General features: G+C 57.6%; 3 protein-coding genes across 5 annotated transcripts; 1 reads left to right on the forward strand and 2 right to left on the reverse strand.

The window, feature by feature from the left end:
- The first annotated feature begins 43 nt into the window (after positions 1-43).
- Positions 44-9454, forward strand: BSPRY (B-box and SPRY domain containing). The gene is made up of 6 exons (XM_040606478.1): positions 44-116; positions 719-817; positions 1428-1658; positions 3343-3368; positions 4614-4738; positions 8776-9454. The coding sequence occupies exons 1-6, from the start codon at positions 60-62 to the stop codon at positions 9300-9302; spliced, it is 1065 nt and encodes a 354-aa protein (XP_040462412.1). The 5' UTR covers positions 44-59; the 3' UTR covers positions 9303-9454.
- Positions 9455-10482: 1028 nt separating this feature from the next.
- Positions 10483-11369, reverse strand: HDHD3 (haloacid dehalogenase like hydrolase domain containing 3). The gene has a single exon (XM_040606482.1). The coding sequence runs from the start codon at positions 11362-11364 to the stop codon at positions 10648-10650; it is 717 nt and encodes a 238-aa protein (XP_040462416.1). The 5' UTR covers positions 11365-11369; the 3' UTR covers positions 10483-10647.
- Positions 11370-11874: 505 nt separating this feature from the next.
- On the reverse strand, positions 11875-20216 carry ALAD (aminolevulinate dehydratase). 3 transcript variants are annotated; one of them, XM_040606479.1, is made up of 12 exons: positions 20127-20216; positions 16681-16828; positions 16466-16516; positions 15638-15734; positions 15140-15275; positions 14576-14659; positions 14231-14319; positions 13858-13913; positions 13097-13184; positions 12439-12525; positions 12071-12200; positions 11875-11989 (listed from the first exon to the last, which is right to left on the reverse strand). In XM_040606479.1, exons 2-12 carry the CDS (start codon positions 16791-16793, stop codon positions 11910-11912), a joined length of 1011 nt encoding a protein of 336 aa, XP_040462413.1. In that variant the 5' UTR covers positions 16794-16828; positions 20127-20216; the 3' UTR covers positions 11875-11909. The 3 variants fall into 3 exon arrangements, with proteins under 3 accessions (XP_040462413.1, XP_040462414.1, XP_040462415.1); XM_040606480.1 differs by lacking the exon at positions 20127-20216 and adding an exon at positions 19644-19718; XM_040606481.1 differs by lacking the exon at positions 20127-20216 and adding an exon at positions 18634-18743.

The following is a 20216-nucleotide window of genomic DNA, read 5'->3' on the forward strand; positions in this document are numbered from 1 at the left end:
CCGCGGGGGGCGGGGCGGCGCGGGGGGCGGGGCGGCCCGGGCAGGTGCCGGGGCGCAGCATGGCCCAGCGGGGCCGGGGGCCGCGGCCGCTGCCGGAGCGGGCGGCGGAGCTGCGGGTGAGTGGGGACGGGCCCTGGGACGGGCCCCTTCCTCCCCCGGGGCCGCGGCGTGCGGGGCTGCCCGCTCCCGGGGGGCGAGGGGCCGCGCCCGGCGCTGGGGTCGTCTGGGGCTGGCCGGCGGGGGGGTCGGGGGGGAGGGAGGAGAGTGTGAGCGGTCCCCGTGGGGAGGTGGCTTCTCTGTGGGTCCCGTGGGGGGTGTGGAGCCACGCAAGGGGGTCCCCCGTGGGGGTGGGGGGTGTCTGTGGGGCTCCTGGCAGGGTGTGGGGCTGTGGGGGGGGGCATGGTGTGGTGTGGGGCCACATGGAGAGTCCCCCGTGGGGATGGGGGGTGTCCGTGGGGCTCCTGGCAGGGTGTGGGGCTCTGGTGGGATGCGGGGTCACCTGTGGGGATGGGGGCTGTCTGTGCGGCTCCTGGCAGGCTGTGGGGGGGCCCTGGTGGGGTGTGGGGCCATGGAGGGGCTCGCCGTGGGGAGGAGCTGTCTGTGGGATGGTGCCCAAGGACCCCGGGACCTCTGGAGCTGGGGCGGGGGGGGGGAGGGGGGCTCGGGGCCACCGTCGCCCCGTCGAGGGCTGCATGCTGCCCACCACTCTGCGCTCCAGAACAAGATCGTGGACCGGTGCGAGCAGCTCCAGCTGCAGAGCGCGGCCATCGCCCGGCACGTGGACCAGGTGCTGCCGGCCAAGGACCAGGGCGTCCTGGTGAGTCCCTGCCCCTTCCCCAGAGCGGTGTGGAGCTGCCCCCATGGGCACCCGTGCTTGCCCGCACGCCCCGGTGGAGATCTGAGCTCCTGGGGGCTCGTCGGTGTGCAGGGTCTGTCCCCCTCCTGCCCCACAGCGTGTGCAAGTGGAGTCCCAGGGTGCGCCTGTGGCTCCTGCTCCATCTTCCCTAAAAATGTACATGAACAATAAATTTCTTGGTGTGAGTGTACAGCTATCAAACATCCCGCTGCGACCAGTGTCTTACTGCTTCCCGATTTTATTTGTGCCTCACTGTCCCTGGGGACAAAAGGCAGGTCTTGTGGTGGCTCTGTTTCTTGGTAACAGCGCACCCAGGAAGATCTGCTGAGGGATGGGACTCTGGTCCCACACAGGTTGTCACTGAGGTACCAGGGTTAGGCCAGGAGGCAGCAGGCAGCTTTAGGACTGGTTGTCCCATTTATATCTGTGTGCATTGTGATGATGACTGGGGCTGGGGCTCAATTAACAGAGTAATCTTCAGCTGAGCCCACAGAAAACCGGCAGAAGCGGTTGGTGCTCTTGTTGGGGCTGAAGCAAGGCTGATGTTTCTCCTCTCTCCTCACTGTGGCAGAACGCAGCCAACGTGGCCCGGGAGCTGGTAATCCAGAGGCTGATCTTCGTGGGGAATGCGTGTGAAAATGAAGAGCAGCGGTTGCTGGAGAAGGTGCACGTGGAGGAGGAGCGGGCGCAGCAGAGCATCCTGACCCAGCGGGTGCACTGGACTGAGGCTTTGCAGAAGCTGGCTGCCCTCCGAACCTACCTGGTGGACGTGATCACCAACCTGGATGACCAGGACCTGGTGGTGAGTACTGCTCCTTGTACCTAGGGACAGGTCGGTCAGCCCAGGGGTGACCTAGACTTTTTATCGTGGATATTATGGGACTCGCAGTGTTGAGCAGCTTGCTGCGCTGACAGCGAGGAGGCAGAGTTGGACAGGACCTACGTTTGCAGGTCTAGCTCAAGGAACCTTTTTCACCTGATCCTGACAAGCCCCCGTCATTTCTTGGTGGTTCTCAGAGCGTCTGCTCTGCCTGATTCTGCTTTTGCCTGCAGTGAGGTCTGGACACCCCCTGGGTTGGCTTGAAGCTGCCGGCTCTCAGATGCCCTTAAGCCTGACAGCCAGGGCAGCTGTGGGTTGAGGGTGGCTCTTGCCGCCCGTTTTCTAGTGTTCTGTCTGGTTTTAATCAAAGTGTGACCCTTGGGAGCACCTGCAGCTCTTCTTGAAAGTCTGCCCTGTTGTCTGGCATACTTCTGCTTGGGATGTTTACCGTGCAAAGCAGCCCTTTCCTTTCGCTCAGTTCCTTTTCTGGCTATTAAATTGTCTCGGTTTAGCCAAGCAATCCCTCTTGATTTAGATGTGGGCAGGTAGGCAGCGCACCACCTTGCTCTGAACCTCTGCTCGCCACATGTAACTTTGCGAAGAGGCAGCAGCAGCTCTGCTTGAAAAACAGAACCGATCCCATGGACGGAAGGTAGATGGCCATTCCTTCGGTGGGAAACGCAGCTTCTGTCTGGCCCTGGCATCTTGGCTGGCTGGGCTGTGGCCTCGCTGTAGAGAGCAGAGGCTGGAAAGCAAGATCCATCGGATGCCTGTGGCAGAAAACAGTGGGACCTTCGATTTCTCCTTTTGCCACGTAGTGGAGGGGAAATAGGGATCATACATACTCCGTCTTGGGTCGTTGGTGTTGGTGTTTGTGTCTATGTGTCATGTCACAGGAGAGTGAAAGGCACATAGAACACCCTGCAGCTCATTTGTGGGAAAATACTTGATCCCTGCTCACCACTTTGCTAACTGGGCTGTACCTTGAGACCTCACCGCTGCCAGCAGGTACAGAAACAAGTGGGACCGATCAGGAGGTTATCTGATCTTTGACTCGGGTCCTCTGCAGCTTCACCCCTTACTGAAAGCTTTGGGGGTGGTTTGCTGCGTGCACAGGATGTCCTTGCAGGAGGGGCGACCTCGGGGCTGGGGGTTTCACACTCTGGGCAAGGCAGGGTGCAGTGCTAAGAGCTTCCAGGTGCAGATGCGCTGGTGTCTGCCAGAGGGTACGGAGTCCGAGCTGGCTCTTTGTGGGTCCGAGACTTTCCACCTGCGTTTCACTTGCACCGGATGATCCAGCTGTACTTGCAGGCTTCTGCTTTCACACCACTTGCACGCGGCAGAGCGGTGGCAGGCTCGCTCTGGATGCTCTCTGTGCCCCTCTCAAGCTACTTGTCACCCAGCCTCACTGAGGCAGCAGGCATTACCCCCAGCTAGATGTATCGTCCTCAGCCATTCCCACTTGTTTTATGAGTCAGGGAGTGGAAAGTGCCGCGGCAGAATAAGGATGCTGGATGCTCCCCGGGGCTAGCACTGGGGTGGGGAGTGGTTTCTCTGGGTCAGGAAGGAGAACGGTGCTCCCTGGGTCTGCTGTGCCCCAGCCTGTGGTTGGGATTTTATCTGTGGGGATTTCAGCTGTGATGACTCTTTCTCTCTTTGTCCCCAGCGTGCAGAACAAGACATCTTTGAGAGGTTAGTACCTGGCTGCTCCTGGTCCTTTCCCTGGCCCCTGCTTTGAGCTTGCCTGCACCCTCTGCGGTTCCTGCTGTGAGCAGCGTGCCATTGCCCAGGCAGCAGGTGACACCCCCCCTTTCCTCTCTCGTGCTGCTTTTGTTGAGGACGAGGACAGAGCACAGAGGTGCCAGCCTGGCCTCTCTGCTTCATGTGCTGCGCTGCAGCTCCAGACAGAGCAGCCTGGCACCTAGAAGTGCTCCATGTGCCATGTCCCCCCGGAGGCGCTGCCAGATGCGCTCGCCCCCTTGCCTACTGGAGACTTTCTCCAGCTCCTTTAGAAAACTCCACAGGGGGAGACGGAGCAAGCCTGTCCCCTGGCCTGTTGGCAGGAGGTGGGATGGTCGAGCTGGAGAGCTGGCTGCTCCGTGCCTGGGGGGCGGCTGGCACAGCATCTCCCCGAGGGGCAGCATGCCCTGCCTCCGTCCCCAGCGGGCAGGGTGCAGGGAGAGGAGAACCAAGCGCAGGTGTCAGCATTTCTGAGAATCGCCGTCAGTAACACTGGGCTGCCCTTCAGAAGGCAACTCGGTAGCTGCATTTTTACAAGTGTTTATTTCCATGGCTGCTACAAGGGTGCCAGCTGGCACTGGCTGGACTCTGCTGCCCAGAGGATTTCCAGGAGTATTTTTGCCTGGAGCCTGCTTGTAGAGAAAGAAATGTGCCGAGCACATCACCGGCAGCCTGTGCCAGAGCCTTTACTTACAACCCTGTGTTCGTATGTGTGCTGCAAGCCACAGGAGCCCAGCAAAACCTCAGTCTCCTTGCTATGCCGTATGAAACCCCGCATCCCAGCTCGCTCTCCTGCTGTGCCCCCCTTTGCTCTGACAGCAAATTCCCTCGATAGAGGGAAACCTGCCTCCGTCGCCGCAGCCTGTCCATCGCGCTGCCCTTGCACCCTGACGGCTGCTATCGGATGCGTTTACTCAGCGGCTGCCGAGTGAGGAGGCTGTTGGCTCAGGCTGCTGCGATCATATTTTAAAACAATGAAGTCCAATGAAATTTTAAAACAATGAAAGCCAGCCGAAAGTTTTACTTGGGACGAGGGCTTGCCTCGAAACCCCCGCTGTAGTTTCCCTTCAGCCAGTGCTCCCCTCGCAACTGCACCAGCTCATTTCTGCCATAGCTCCCAGTGATCTTCATCAACACCTCCCAGCCCTGGTCGATAAATCACTGTATTTTGAAATAACTCTTGTTTTCCTTTGCTAGGACAGAGGTGGCGGAGGGAATCTTAGAGCCACAGGAGTCGCCAAAGTTAAACTTTAATCAGACGTGTGTTCAGAGTCCACTGCTGCATCGACTGTGGGCCTCTGCTGTTCTCTGCTGCATCGCAGGTCAGTGTCTTGCTGGGATCTCACGCTCTCCGGGGATCGCTGCATGCTCATTCATGTTGTGCCCAAAGAAACACCTGGATGCTATGTCCTGCCTGGGACCTGGCGTGTCCTGCCCTCTCTTTTGTCCCAGCCCCTGCTAGCTGCTTGGAGACCCCAGCCAGGGGGGCAGCAGCAGCTGTAGAAGGTTTGGGAGGGGGACAGGGGCTCGAAGCCACTGGCTATGGCTAAGAGAACTGCAGTTTGAAAAGACTGTGTCTCTTACCAGCCCTGTTACTTAACCTCACCTGGTTTCTTTTGCTATTTCCTGGGTCACTTGGTGACAGCAGTGAAGCTGCTGCTGCTGCAGGAATCTCTGTCACAGAAACTCCCCTTCTCCACATTTTGTGTTGACTTCTGGTGGTTTTAAAAGAGGGTGAACTTACCCACATGGCGTTTTTGAGACACTCTGAGATGCTGGAAGGAGAAGTGAGTAAATATAGTAGCTTTCTGATCATAAACGGAGATTGTGGCTGTGCCCGAGCTGGTGGTTTGTTAGGATGTTTGTGATCTGGTTCAGCTCTCGCTTTGCAGCCGAGGCTGCGCTGGAGGCGTTTGTCAGGCCAGTGACGTGCGCTGGCTATGGTTTTACCGGGTTCCGGCTGTGATCTGCTTGAATTGCTGGTTGCGAAATGTTTGCTTTTACTCTTGCTTTCAGGCCATCATTAGAACGTTGCAAATGCATTTTTTGTTCCTTAAAGGTGGCGACACCCTTCACGATTTGAAAACATTTGTCCCCTCTGCTGCCTTGTGAACAGTCCTGGGGACGATCTTCCCAAGGCTTTTGCATTAACTTCGGATTTTTGCACATCTCACTCTTAATGCTGATAAGTGGTTCTCAGTTTTTCCCTGTTTCCACGTCCCTCTCAAAGGTGTGTGCTTCTGGCTCTTACTGCTCTTGAGAATTGTCCGCACCAAAGAACAGCTTGAGAATCTGTGTGTACCAACCACCACCATTTGGTTCTTCTACTGCAGACTCTGGTGTTGTGTTCCCTTTGTGATTAATTTCCCTGTTTTGAGTGCTGGCAGTCATGCAAACTCCTGCACTTGTACATTGGCAAAGTCAGGCAGGTTCTTGGCAGATGTTCGAAGCTGTCAAAGCAAGCAGGAAACCTTTCCCTAATTCTCTGTGCTGTGACATGGGTTTTTTTACAGATTCCTCTCCCAGTAGCATCCTTGTGAAATGTAATGACTCCAAGGCATGCAATTCTTGTAGTGGGTCTGTTGGTATGCTTATTACACAGAAATTTCATTCTGTTTGGTTTTAGTTGTTGTTTGGTTTGGTTTGGGGTGGGTTTTTTCGGTGCGTAGTTACTTTAGCATGTCATTACAGCATGCTGAGGACGCCTGCCATATCCTTGCATGTCTCATTAGTCCGTAGTCTACCCAGCACCTAGCCTTAGAGATTTAATATGAACTGCAGAGGTCCCAGCCTTCATTAAGACACAGCAATGTTATGTTTCTCTTGGAGGTCTCATTCCCCAAAGGCAGCTGAATGAGAGGCAGTCTTGTTTATTTGCTTGGAAACAGTAAGTTCCTAGCCTGGATGGTTTTGCCTGTAGCCTCTCAAAAACTTGGAAACCAGCAGGCAAAAGAACCTTCATTTCACTCTCAAACCCAACATGATTCTTTGATGTCTTCACTTGGCATCCAGGCTTCTGTATCGCTTACCTTTGGGGTTGGCGGCTTCTTCCTTAAACCAAGATGATGTCAATCTCCAAGCACTGTCCTGGGAGGGTTCTTGGTTCATCAGTCCTGCTGGGGGGCAGTAAGTGGGGGTGCTGGCTGGAGACCCACTGGAGGACCCTCCTGCAGGGGTGACACAGACTGGCTGGCTGAGACCTTGGGCTGCTGCGTGGTGACCTTGTCCCAGGGACCAGGTTGGGCTGGGCTTTCACCCTGGTGCCTAAATCTGGCGATGAGGATTTTAGTTTCAGATGTGTGAGTTTGGAAATGGGAACTTGGATTTTTAGTAGTAAAATGCGCTGCAGCTAACACACAGGCGCTTCACAGAGATGTTAACCATGTTATCCTACCTACGCAGCATGGCAAGGCCACTCAGTGGGCTTTTTGGGGTGAGATGAACTCCTGGTAGAATTTTCATCAGAATAGATGGGAATATCCAGAGGGCAGATTTAATCATGACAAAACACTTCTCTGTGTGGGAAAATTTGCTGATCTGAATTACTCTGCTGTGACTCTGCCAGCGCTTCCCCTCCTTCAGATGCTGCCCTGGAATCGTGATTCCACAACGGAGCTACGTGGGTATCATCGGGGTGGTGTATCCCCACGTGGATGATCCCTGTGTGTGAACACTGGAATGCAAACCCATCCCTAGGTCAGATGTGTGCTGCACAATATCAGGTTTAGCGCCCTTCTTCTGTCAGAGGAAGATAAAGCCTCGTGCTGCTCCATATTCTATGAATTCATAGCAGTGTTTGGCTTCCTGGAAAGTCAACTACAAATAGGCAGTGTGGGCAAATACGGCTTCAGAGACCCACAGAGAGCACAGAGCCGCGGGCAGGCACGTTGCAAAGCATTTGGCTGCTGCTCAGTGAAGTAAATCATCAAACAAATGAGGTTTTCTGCTTCAGCTGGAAGGGGATGTCGTCTTCAGCTCCTCTTTCTGCTCGCTGTTGCCCACAATAGCTTCCACCTAACATGCAAGCGTGCATGGCAGTTGCATGTTGTGCAGACTGATAATTCAGCCTGGGTTTGCCTCCTGCTGGGGAGCACCAGGGTGGGTGCAGCCCCAGGAAACCCCTCGGCCAGCGCTGCTCGCTGGTTGGTGCTGCTCGCTGGTCAGAGGGATGCCGACCTGGGTCCACGTAGGTGCTGGAGCAGGTCAGGCTGTGGGACAACCCCATTTGGGGTGCAACATAATGGTTTGGTTCTTCAAGGGCCTCATCCTGCCACATGCTGGATGCCGGGCAGAGGGTAGTTGGGAAATGGCTGGAGCAGGTGTGATATGGTGGAGCTCTTGCTGGTGGCAGAGCAGATGACTCACCTGCTCCAGCCCCGTTTCCGTGGTGGTTTGAGACCTAAAATGAATGACGTGAGGGTGGGGGAAGGCAGGGCAAGGAGGGGCACCCGCAGGTAGAAACTGGGTCTCCCCAGGAGCGGGTGAGTCAGCTGGGCACCAGCCTTATCTCTTTCCTTAGCGAGCTGACAGCGAGAGGAAGGAGGAACTCTTGTGCAGGGCGAGCGGTGCTGGGTGCTGCCAGCCCTTGGGTCTGAAGTGGTGGGGGCTTCCTCCAGCCAGCCTGGCTCTTGTCCCAGGCTGCTGCCCACCAGGTTTGTGCTGTGGCTCAAGGGCAGCCCCTCAATTCACAGCAAACCCAAATGGAGTCATGACCATGCTCATCTCTTAATGCCAGGTGCCACCTCCCTCCGCTGCTCCGAACGTGCTCAGGGTGCGTTGATTATTGATGGGCTTTATAGGAGGAAAGGGATTTCCCCTGCCCAGCCCGCTCCCTCCCTCCTCATTCCCGTATTACCGGCTTTGCAGGTTTTCTGCAATCAGCCCTGTCCTTGCGCAGGCTCTTGACTTGCTCTGCTCAGGCTGGGGGAGGAGGTCAGGTCCTGCTCGCCTGTGGTGGGGGTGGAAAGAGGTGGGAGCTGAGGTCTGGGTCTCTCCAAAAGTGGAGCAAACCTGCTGAGTTCTGTTTTGTGGGGATTCAGGCCAGGGTCAGAGTAAAAGATGAGCAGCATCTTCTCTGACTCTGTGGGACTCCTAGTGCAAGGGTGGAAAGGTGAAGTCTCGTGAGGTCCAGGCTTCAACGAGTCTCTGCGTTGTTCTGGCCCCGGCTGGAGAGGGGAAGCTGTGGGGGGCTGCTGTGCTGGCACTCGGCCTGAGCCCACCACACCATGTCATCCTGGGGGAGCAGATGGGTCCACAGGAGCGATGTGCGAGGAGACAGTGGTTGTGATTGCATTTCTCATGGCTGCAACTTCTTGGGGTGGTTCACAAGTCGGCGCTCACCGCATGTCTTCTCTTGCAGGCTCGCAGGAGATTCATATCAATGAGAAAACGGTCAGCCCCCACCTCAGCCTGTCAGAAGACAAGAAAACCCTGACCTTCAGCCCCAAGAAAGCAAAAGTGGACTTGGACTGCCCCGAGCAGTTTGACCACTGGCCCAATGCTTTGGCTATTGTGGCTTTCCACTCAGGAGTCTGTGCGTGGAAGGTCAGCGTGGAGAAGAGCTATGCCTACAAGCTGGGTGTTTGTTACAGCTCCCTGCCGCGGAAGGGGTCTGGCAATGAAGCTCGCCTGGGCTTCAACGCCGAATCTTGGGTCTTCTCGCGCTACGACAAGGAGTTCAGGTTCCTGCACGCTGGGCACCCGCAGGCGGTGGAGCTGATCAAGTCTCCGGCCGAGATCGGGGTGCTGGTTGACTTTGCGGGAGGCGAGGTGCTCTTTTACGACCCTGATTCCTGCACCATCCTCTTCTCCCACAGGGAGACCTTCACGGAGCCCCTCTATCCTGTCTTTGCTGTGGCACACCAGAGCATCTCGCTTGTCCAGTGAGCAAAGTATTGTGCTCGCTGGGGGGGTGAACGTGCAGTTGTATACAGAGTGACTGTATATACACTATACAGTGCCTTTATGGGGTAGGGAAGCCCAGACAGGGCTACTGGCCTGTGTACAGTGGTGCTCAGACAAGACCTGCTTTCAGACTACATCTGTTCTCTACCGTGTTTTATGGCAGCTTCCCTCTCCTCCTGGAAGTTACACCTACCCCGTGTCCACCGTGCTGGAGCAAGGGGTCAGAGTCAGGGTAACGCCTGGCTCTGCCAGCCACTTTTGGGTAAATCATTTAATTCCTCCCCAGCCAAGGGCAGCTTTCCAGCCTGACAGTGGGCTTTAGAAAATGAGAAATATGAAGAGATGTGTTTGGAGAAACGGCAGGGAGGAGGCATGTGGAAAGGGACATTGGGACGCAGCTGGAGACACGCTTTTGGAAGCTGCCCTGCGTCAGTGCAGGGAGCTGTCACCCAGGGGGCACCCACACTGGGGCAGGGGCACCCCGAGGAGGGGCTGTGGCTCATGGAGGAGCCCATGTCACGGCAGAGGAGCAGCAGAAACCTGCCCTGCTCCTTGTCTTGCCAAAAGGGGTGGGGGGGGACAGACACAACAGATGGGGGCTTGAGCATATCATGATGAAAACATGGGGAGCTGGTTTAGGCAGGGAGGAAGGAGAGGTGTTGGACTGAAGTTGAGCCAGGGAGAAGGGCAGGAGTTTGTTTCCCTGTTTAAAATTTGTCATCTTTATTTCTTGATACCCAAATCAGTAAAGTTTGTGAATTGGCAATACATTAAGTGTGATTGCCCAACTCCAGACTGCTCTGCCTGCAGCAGGAAGACTGCAACTGCCTCCTGGCCACTGCTGTCAGGATGAGGGGGATGCCGGTGAAGTGGCAAATGTGGGGTATGCTGAGGCGTGCAGGGCCTGCACACATTTCCTGGGTGCTCTGCCTGCACAGACCTTCCCTGGGATGGGAATGATCCCAGCTCTGGTGATGCGCTCATGCAGGGGGACACTCAAGCCGCTCCCCAGGGTGACTGAGTGATAAACCTCAGTGTCTGCCTCCATCCCTCCTGCCAGAATGAGCTTTCTGGAGTGCAGCTTGACAGCTCCATTAGGCAAGACACCACCACAGCCCCTTTTCCATAGTGTTTTTAGAGCTATGAAAGACATCAGCAACGCTGAGCCTCAGGTATGTTTTATTTCAATAACACCCCTCCAGCTCTGCCAGCACTCCCTGCCTGCAGAAGCACTCGCTTCTTTTCCCTGTCCAACTGGCAGCAAGAAATCCCACGTCAGGACTGGTTCACTGTTCAGCAGCAGCACTGGTCCTCTTCTGAAACCCAGCTACCCCTTTTCAATAAGAGCCAGGAGGTGGCTGAGCGTGGGCAGGACATGCTCAGGGGGCACCGCTGGCTCCTCGCCCTGCCCAGCAGTCCGAAGCAGAAAGCCATGCATGCCCACGGCACGGGCTGCCCTGTAGTCGCGGGTGTAGTCATCCCCCACGTGAGCTGCCTGCTCTGGGGGGACCCCACTGAGGCGCAGGGCTTTCTCAAAGATCCTCCTGTCTGGCTTGGCGAAGCCTGTGTCCTCGGAAGTGAGGACGAATTCAAAGTGGTGCCGCAGGTTGGACTGAGAGAGGACATTTTCCAGACGGTTATCGAAGTTGGAGACAACCCCCATGTGGAAGCCACGCTGGCAGCACCGGCTCAGGGTCTCACTGGCTCCAGGCAGTACCTCCCAGTTGTGGGCACTGCAGAAGTCACGGTAGAGGTTTTCCGCCATCAGTGTTAGGACTCCGTCTTCATGCACCCCTGAGAGCCTGAAGGTCTGTTTCACAACATCAACCCACCACTGCCGGGAGCTGAGCCCCTGGCCGCGGCCGTAGTTGGGGAAGTGCCGGCTCTGGGCTCTGTACGCCTCCCGGAATGACCGACTGAGCATCTCTGGCTGCACCTGCACCCCATGAGCCCGGGCCTCGGCTGCGTAACTCTCCCCCACCGGCTGCCGCAGCCGCAGCAGCGTGTCCTTCACATCCCAGGTTAGTAAGCGGAGCCTAAGCATGGCTTCAGTAAAGCACAGGGCTAAGGGAAACCTCGAACAAACAGGGAGGGGAGACCCAGGTGCTCTGCCAAAAGCAAGTCAGTGCTGAGCGTGGGTCACAGCCGTTTTATCAGAGGGGGGTGGGCACCGGCCCGTTGCCCGTGTCACACCCACCGCTGTCAGTGTCCCCCGCGGGGGGCCCAGGCACACTCCGGGCGCTGCATGGAGCCACGGCAGGGGAGGAAGGGCCCTGCTCCGAGTCCCAGGGTGCCAAGGCCGGGGCAGCTGCGCCCCCAACGCAGGTGCTGCAGCGGGGTTCTGCGTGGGGGGGGGCTGGGCGGCCGTGGGGGAGGGCGAGCGGGGTCCGCGCCGGTCACACAGCGGCCGGAGGTGCGGGGCGGTGCCGGGGCTCACCGGGCCGGGCTCCGGGAGAGGCGGCCGGGGGTACGCGCAGTCCCGAGGCCCACGGGCCTCCCCGGCTCCGCGCGCACCCACCTCCGCCGCAGCCCGGCCGCCCCGGAAGCTTCGTCACCGGAAGCCCCGCCCCGACACCGGAAGTTCCGCCCTCAGGCCCGTCCGGCCGCCGCCTCCTCCTTCAGCCACCGCAGGAGCTGCGGCGCGAAGTACGTGATGATGGCGTCGGCCCCTGCGGAGAGACGAGACGCTGGGGTCGCCCCCGGGGGCGGGTCGGGGCCGGGGAAGCAGGGCTGGGGGCCGCCCGCCTCACCTGCGCGCCTGAAGGCCGTCACCGCCTCCCGCACGGCAGCCTCCAGGCTGAAGGCCCCGGCCTGGGCCCCGTGCCACAGCATGGCGAACTCCCCCGAGACGTGGTACACGGCCAGCGGGTGCGTGGGGTGCTGAGGGGAGCGGGGAGGGCGGTCAGCCGGCGGGGGACAGCCCTCCCCCGGTCCGGAGCCCTCTCCCGCCACCCTGCTGTGCTCCCAGAGGGGCGCCAGCGCCCACCTCTGCCCCTGAAACCCACAGCGCAGCCCCTCCGGCCTGGATATCCCATCTGGCCGTGCCAAACGCACCCCTCTCCTCCCTTCCTCCCCCAGGGCCACCCCGTGCCCCTGCTGCCATGCAGAAGGAGCTTACTCGAGCCTTGACGTCCCTCACAAGGTCCAGGTAGGGCATCCCCGGCTTCACCATCAGCATGTCCGCTCCCTCACGCACGTCCCGGTCCTGTGAGGGGAACATGTGTGTGACCCCGGCAGCTTGGGGCTGAAGAACATTTTCCACCAAGTTCACGGGTTTTCCCCAGAAGTTATGACCTGGTGGTTGGTTTTCCCAGGAGGGATCACAGAAGGGTCTGGTGAGCCCCTAATAGCCACAGGAGCCCACAGACAGGCTGTGATGGGGGAGAGCTGACATTCCTCGCCAGACACACAGTTCCTGGGGAAAGCCGCTGGCTGTGTCTCTGGACCTGACACCCCAGGCCACAGCGGGGTACGGTGTCACCTATGCCACAGCTACCAGCACACAGTCCTTGGACCCACGCTGGGGACCAGCTCCCTGGCAGACTGACGGGCCTCATGTTTCTCTTGCTTGTGGAGCGGGAAGACCCTTGACCATTTCGGCTGGTGTGCCTCCTACCCCCTTTTGACTCCAAACACCCCCCGATCTTGCTCTCCCCAAACCCTGCTGCACTGCTGGGTGGAAAGGCTTGTCACCTGGACACCATGTGAGAGTTTTCCAGTCCACAAACCCATGACCCTTAGCACTGTCCCAGGCAGCCCGACCCCAGCTCACTCACCACAGCACGCATTGCCAGGCCCCTGGCACCCGGGGGCAGCTGGTAGCATCGCCTGTCTCCGAAAGCGGGTTTGGATAGTGCAGCATCCCTGATGATGGGCAAAGCAGAAGGCAGGGGATGAGGACCAGCATGTTTCCCCATGCCTCACCTTGTACAGCTTCAGAAACATGAGGACAGACTAGGACAAGTGCCTGAGCCATCAGGATCACAAAAAGGGGAGCTCTCCTGACCCACCTCAGCACCCCAGGACCACTCCGGGAGGTCCGACAGGCCCAGGCTGGCCCTGGGAGCTGTGCTTCAACACCCACTGCCCTCCCCGTGCCCAGAGTCTGGGGTAAAATAATGTCAGACATTTTTTTTGTGGTGGTGGGCTCCTCAGTGATGCCCCATCAGGGTCAGGCTGTTCTTGGGACAAGGTCTAATAGCTGACTGAGCTGAGGCTTGTCCCCCACCCTTTGGGGCAGCACTAGCTCCTGGAGCTCCCCTCCTCACTGCTCCTGGCAGCTCCCTCTCTGCCTGCTTTGCCACCAGCACCCAGGATGAGCAGGTTAGGAGGCTGGCCCACCAGCCAGCCTCTCCTGGGCAAGGTGCAGTTGTCTCCCTTTTGCACCGATATGTAGGAGGAGGATGCTCCAATGTGACGAGCCCAAGCTGCGGCCCAGACTCTCACTGAGTCCCCTTCCCAAATAACTACCCAGGAATGCACCTCCCGGCCAGCCTGGTGCTGGCTGGGGACACTCCTGGCGGAGGGACAGACCCACCTGAAGGGACCGTAGAAGCACGAAGCAAACTTGGCACTGTAGCTCATCACGGAGACCTACAGAGGAGAGCAGAGTTGTGAGAGCCAGAAGCTTGGTGCTGCATCCCAGCACCAGGGCAGTAGTGATTCCCTCCCATGGCTGTTTTATACTCTGCCCCACATCCTCCTTCCCCTGCCAGAGGCCTGGCACCTTGCTGTCCCCATGCCCAGCCAAGGACATTTCCTTCCCATATGCATCAGGGCAGGGAAATGCCCACGGCACATCCTGGGCAAGGTTGGGGTTTACTTCTCCCACTGCTTGCCCGGGTGCTATCAGGTACAGCCTCCCCGTGGATGTCACTCCTGCCCTTGGCACACGCGGATCCCAAGCTCACCTTGTTGCCCAAGTCATTGGAGATCAGCGCTGCCTTGATGGCCGCGATGCGCCCATCCATCATATCTGAGGGGGCAACGATGTGGCAGCCTGCAGGGAAAGACCAGAGATGCTAAGAAGTGCCCGAGGCTTTGACACTGCCAACAGAAGGTGACCCCAGGGCCAAAAGTGCCTGCAGCTCTGCTGGAGCCAGCGCCTGGAGGGCAGGGGGAGCCTCCCCCAGCTCGGAACAAAAGCCCTCCCAGTTGAATCCAGCCCGGTTTGCTTTTGGGCCTGCTGAAAGCAAGGTGGGGCAAGTCTGGGAGAGTCAAACTCGGGTACCGCTGGCTGCCAGGGGGATCCCCACCTGCTTTGGCATAGGCCAGTGCCACTTCTGCCAGCCGCTGGCAGCTGATCTCGTTCTGGATGGTGCCGTCCTCACGCAGAATGCCTAGGAGACAAACCCTGGGTCACATGAGGAGCTAAACAGCCGGGTGCCTCTATCTCTAGGGTGGGAGTGTGGCTCTCTGGACAGGCTATGGAGATGCTCAGAGCAACAGCGGGGAATGTGTTAAGGAAGCTGGTTAAGGACCAGGAGACCAATGACGTGGTCCTCCAGGGACTGGACACAACACCAGGGTGCTCCAGAGAAGGGAAAACAGAGATGGAGAACAGAGACAGCTCCTCAGACAGAATCAGATGGCCAGAGTGGGTGCATTAACCACCTGTGCCTCCCTCCCCACTGTCCAAACCCAGGAGAGGTCTCCCAGGCTCAGCTGCACCAGTACTGGGGAGCCAAGTCTTGGGGCAGGAGCTGGCTAGACCCCACCAACACATGGAGCTCCTCAGTGGAAAATGGCAAATCCCTGGAGACTCTCAGTGCCAGGAAAATGCCCAAAGAGCAGCCCAGGACCCCAGGCTGTGTGCTCACCGCAGTGCCCATGGGAGGTGTAAGGGCACAAGCAGACATCACAGGCAATTAGCAGCTCTGGGAAGGTGGAGCGGATCTTCTTGATTGCCTGGATGGCAGGTGTGTCCTCTGCATCAGCAGCAGAACCTCTCTCATCCTGTAGGAAGAGAAATGCCTCAGCTCCCACAGACTCATCCATGGCAGCAGTTCTGCCCAGGAAAGGTTTTCTGAATGGTGGGACCCTGTAATGCAGGGCAGCATGACCACCAACGATGGAAAAGGGCAACAGAATAGTGCCTCTGAGCAGTGAGTGCAGGTCTCAGGGCCACCTGTGGGAGCTCTGGGAGCTTTCTGAGTGTTACTACAGTCTCCCATCCCCATCCTGCTCTGCCGAGTGGGGTGCAAGCATGCTCAGAGACCCTGAACTGATCTGATCAGGAACAGCCCCCCTGGCCCCACACTGCTTGCCCAGACCCCTGTGGCCACCCCAAGCCCCCTGCCACCACCACATACACTGACCTTGTGGACCTTGCTGGGCACCCCAAAGATGAGCACACACTTTAGACCATCTTCGATGAGGGGACGCAGCATCCCCTCCAGCTTGTTGACTCCGTACCTGAGCAGGGCAAAGTGAAGGGGGCTGCCAGGCACCCAGACCTGCTCCACGGGGGGAGCTAGTCTGTGACTTGGATGCTGGTCTGTGAGTGATCCAGCATCCACAAGCATCCACACCAAGCAGCAGCAGAGAGCAGGAGTTGCCCAAACACTGGAAGGAACAATCTGGCACCTTATCTGGGGCTACAGGAGGATTATCTACCCGGAGTGAACAGTCTCTGCTCTGAAAGGACAAGCATGCTCTGCACTTGGATCTCTTATCTTGATGTCCCTGTTGCAGATCCAGCCCACGTCCCCATAGGGCCACCCCCTGGGGCTTCTCCGACCACAACCTGGCTAATGCGGCAGCAAATGAAGATGGGAGCTGCCAGTCCAGCAAGATCTAATGCAGGACCAGAGCTCATGTCCTTGCATGGGTTTTCTAGCTGCTGCTGGAAACCCCGTTTGCTTTTAACAACCCACACAATGTGCAAGCCCTCTGAGCCACTGTGAGATCCTGGCACTGTCCCTGCTAGTTCTGGTACTTTCTCAGCATTCCCAGTGATTCCCTCCAGTCTCTCAGTGGACAAATGCTTCTGCCCTACCTGATGCTGGGGGATCGATCACCAGGGCAGCGACCACAGAGGGTTGCATCACCCCTGGCTCATGCTCATCTCAGGCCATACATCAACCCTGCTCGGGCACAGGGCATGGCAGTGACCGGCATGCAGCTCAGTGGGGCTGGATTCTTACCTGGCTTGTCCAGGGAGGCTGGGGATCGGCTCCACTGCATCAGGGCTGTCACTACAGGAGGTGAATGGGACAGAGTTGTGAGGACTCTGTGTGAGAAGGAAGCTCCTATCCCAGGCTTGTCCATGGGGAATCTGAACCTAAGAGCTCAGGGAGCACCTAAGCCAGTCAACCTGGGCTTGGTTCATCCCTAACCCAGAAAGCCACGGCTCACTCACGTGACAAAAATGGGGTAGATAAGGTTGGAGGCATCAAAAGCGGTTGCTGTACACTGCCAGGAGCGTAGCACAGGGTGGAAGTAGCCGCTGTGAAGAAGAGAGTCTGCCTGCATTTTGGGCCGTCACTAGGAGGATGTGGATGGAGACTCTGAAACACCAAAAGAAACCAGCGGGCTGGTCAGTGGTGGTGTCCTGACAAGCCGCTGCTCTTGGCATGTATGGGGGGAATGAGATCCAGGCAGCCACTGTAGGACTGTCCCTGTCCCATGCCAGGCACACACAGAGAACATGAGCTGCAGTGCAGCCAGCTCCATCCCAACTCTACTGGGTACTGCCCCGTGCCAGCTGGGTGTTGCAGGACCCTGCAGCAGCAGTCACAGCACAGCACTTCCCATAAACAGGCATGATGCCATCTCCTCCCCACAAAACATCCCAATTCTGTGTATGAAACCACCAATTTACAGCCACCAGCAACCTCCAACAGCAGAACCATGTTCACACGGCTCAACACTATCACCTTCCCGAGGCTCCCTCTGTTTTAGCTTGCACAACTGTAACAGCTGTTTTCCAATGATAAGATGGTCCTTGCTTAATTCATTTTACTTTTGCTTAATGCTGTATAACTGTGTGATCAGCTTTTGTATACAGAGTAGTAAAAAGCTGTTCTGCGTAGCATGAAGTATTTATGGCCATAGTGTAAAGGTGCAGTTGCAGAAGAGTATGGGCACTAGAGGAGAGAGGCACAGGTTCATCCTGGAGACACCAGGGTTTAAAGCTCCACAGTCACACAAGTCCAGTGGCCACTTACTGCTAGATAAAGAAAACTGGGGAGCTGGGCAAAACTGATTTCAGAGCTAACAAGGAACAATTACTCAATATACATAAGTTGTTAGCTATGTTGTTGTTGAGCCTTCTTCTGTAGCAATATTTTCTTCTTCTGTAATAATGAAATCTAGTAATAATTCTGTGATTAGACCATTAAGATTTAAATTTCCACTAGTGCTAACATGTGGTTGGTGAGAGCGTGATGGAAGGGGCCGGAGGAGGGCGGCTGCCCTGGGACAAGGCATTTGGCTGCAGCACAAAAGAGAGCGGCTGTTATGGCCTTGGGAACCACAACCTGAACAACGGACTGTTTGTACAGAGCAACTTCAAGGACTTCTGCTGGCTGCACACACAGGGCTACATCTCACAAACACCCCGTGCAGAGGAGCCAGGGGTACCCGAGGAGACAAACTGCGAAGTCCCCACTAGAGACCACAGATTTTGTTTTGAGAACTGAAACCTGAGGGAGGTGGGCAAGAGGAGAGCTGGAGATAGGCTTCTGAAAGAGCAAGTGGATTCCTCTGCTAGAACCTCTGGGCAGGGCTTCCCCTGGGAGACAGAGCAGACACAGCTCCTCTGTCTCAGGGGAGCTGCACTCTGGTCCCCGGTCCCATCCCAGGAGGGGTTCCCCAGGCAATAAACCTCATGAACCCACTGCCCGTGCCTGGCTTTCCCTGGAGAACAAACACAGCTCACAGCATCCCAGGACACAGTCCAGGGATGAAAGTTTTACACTAGCACACATGACACCAGTCAGAAACAGAGCTGTGCAGGAGATGGCTCCATTCTTCTGGAAAAACTTTAATCTGAGGTGTTTCCCTATTTTACACACTCAAGACCCTACAGATAGTGTAATGCTGAGCCAAATTCTCAGTCACTATCAGGCCAGACCAGTGGATAAGGCACTTGTAATGCAGGGGCATCATGTTCCAGTCCAGGGCTTGAACTGAGCCTCCTGTACCCCCAGCAATCACTTACAGGCTTGCATGTATAAAAACGCTGTGTAAAAAAACCAGATGGTGCTCGCGGGGGATGCAGACCAGCTGACGGGCATGCTGGCAGTGTCACGGAACCACTTGGCAAGTAATTTTTAGCCCTTGGAAAGCTGCCGCTCCAGTCCTTACTCACAGGGAAAGGGACAGCCCTCCGGCGAACTGGAGTCGGCAGCTCCAGCGCAGGGCTCCAGGCAAGGCTCCAGGCAGGCAGCAATCGAGAACAAAGGGCTCAGTGAACAAAACCCACCTCGAGAATCCAAAAAAATGCTTTAAACAGTTAATCCCACAGGAGGAAGGGGAGGGGGGACGGGTGGAACCAGAGGCACCAGACTCTGTATGGGACAGATAGAGGCCACAGCTCCAGAAGCTGCCCTCTCCGGGCAAGGAGGAGATGGGCACCCGGCAGAATTGCAAGCGGAGATAACAGCCAAGACGGGTGGGCCCCAGCAGAGCACCCATCTGCTGCAAGGCCAGGGGAGCTGGGGCCCTCCTTACAAGCCCCCACACCCACAGGAGGAGCTGTGGCCAGGCTCCCCTTGCCCATCCAGGGCACCTGGTCAGATGGGGAAGGACAGCAGGGATGCAGAGCAAGGACTGCAAGAGCGCTGTGCTAAGGGGACGTTGCACCACAATATGTTGCACCCTGGAACGGGGCTGTTTCCCACGAGACCCCCTTAGGGCTCCCAGCAGGGCACACACACCTCTTTCTCTGACATTAAAGGCCCAAATCTGGCTTTCTAAGGCAATCTGCTTCATGCACAGCAGAGCATCAGTAAGGAGGAGGTTCAGAACAGGCCTGTCGCTCCCTCCCAAGCAAACAGCTCCGCAGCAGAGTGCTTTCACCTTCTCTTCTTCGCACGGGGACTGCTCGAGGGCCAGCCCAAGCCCACAGCACCCCACCTCGCTGCGCCCAAGGAAAGTAGCGACTGCAAACCGAGAGGAGCAGGCACCCGCCGCCCTCCTTTGCACAAGCCCAAATGAAATGAACTTTAGTGGATGAGCCAAAGCCAGACCCGACACACGCCAGCGGTGAGCTGCAAAGGTCTGCGCCAGCCCCACCGAGCCAGCGGCGTGTCCCTGCCAAGCCAGGAGGAAGCTGCTTCCCAGCCTTTTAGGACACAAGCACATGCTGTCACTGTTCACCTTCAGTCCTGGAGACAGGCGAGCTCCCAAAGCCCCAGGTGGAGCAGGGACAGGCTGGAGCGCACTAGGGAAGCAGAGCTCCCTAGGGAGACAACGGAGCTGCAGGTTAATTAAGTCACTAACAAAGGTCAAGAAATTACAACAGATTGCCTCTTCCAGTTGGGCCGTGGAAATGGGGATATGCAGGGGGTCTGTAATTACAGCGCAGGGCCCAGGACCGATGCCAGCCCACAGCATCACGCGCTGCTGGGTGCTGTTCCCCACGGTAACTGCCGGTTACCGGGCGACACCCGGGCTGCCCTTGCTGCCTGCACCCTACCTGCGCCCAAGCGGTGCCTCCTTGCCCGGCCGGGCCCTGCCCGGGGAGCCACGAGCCCTCAGGCCTCCAGGCAGCCCTACATGAGGCCGAGGCCGGGGCCAGGGTCGGGACCTGCTGCCGCCCCAGCGCCGACACCGGCTCCCGGCCCCGCTCCCGGTACTCACCGACCGCCTCCGCCGCGTCCCGCTCGGCCCGTGTGATTCTGCCCCGAGCCCTCGCAATTTACATGGCCCCACCCTCTCATTAGCATACCC

The sequence above is a fragment of the Falco naumanni genome, chromosome 9, assembly GCF_017639655.2.
Source record: "Falco naumanni isolate bFalNau1 chromosome 9, bFalNau1.pat, whole genome shotgun sequence".
In the NCBI taxonomy this organism is placed as follows: domain Eukaryota; kingdom Metazoa; phylum Chordata; class Aves; order Falconiformes; family Falconidae; genus Falco; species Falco naumanni.

Excerpts from the sequence above, each read along its gene's own strand:
- ALAD (XM_040606479.1), bottom strand. The coding sequence starts at position 16,793 with ATGCAGGCAGACTCTCTTCTTCACAGCGGCTACTTCCACCCTGTGCTA. Across the intron at positions 15,735-16,465 it reads AGCCTCCCTGGACAAGCCAG|GTACGGAGTCAACAAGCTGG; the intron begins GTAAGAATCCAG and ends TGCCCTGCTCAG. Across the intron at positions 14,320-14,575 it reads ACTGGCCTATGCCAAAGCAG|GCTGCCACATCGTTGCCCCC; the intron begins GTGGGGATCCCC and ends CTTTCCCTGCAG.
- BSPRY (XM_040606478.1), top strand. The coding sequence starts at position 60 with ATGGCCCAGCGGGGCCGGGGGCCGCGGCCGCTGCCGGAGCGGGCGGCG. Across the intron at positions 117-718 it reads AGCGGGCGGCGGAGCTGCGG|AACAAGATCGTGGACCGGTG; the intron begins GTGAGTGGGGAC and ends TCTGCGCTCCAG. Across the intron at positions 818-1,427 it reads CCAAGGACCAGGGCGTCCTG|AACGCAGCCAACGTGGCCCG; the intron begins GTGAGTCCCTGC and ends TCACTGTGGCAG.
- HDHD3 (XM_040606482.1), bottom strand. The coding sequence starts at position 11,364 with ATGCTTAGGCTCCGCTTACTAACCTGGGATGTGAAGGACACGCTGCTG.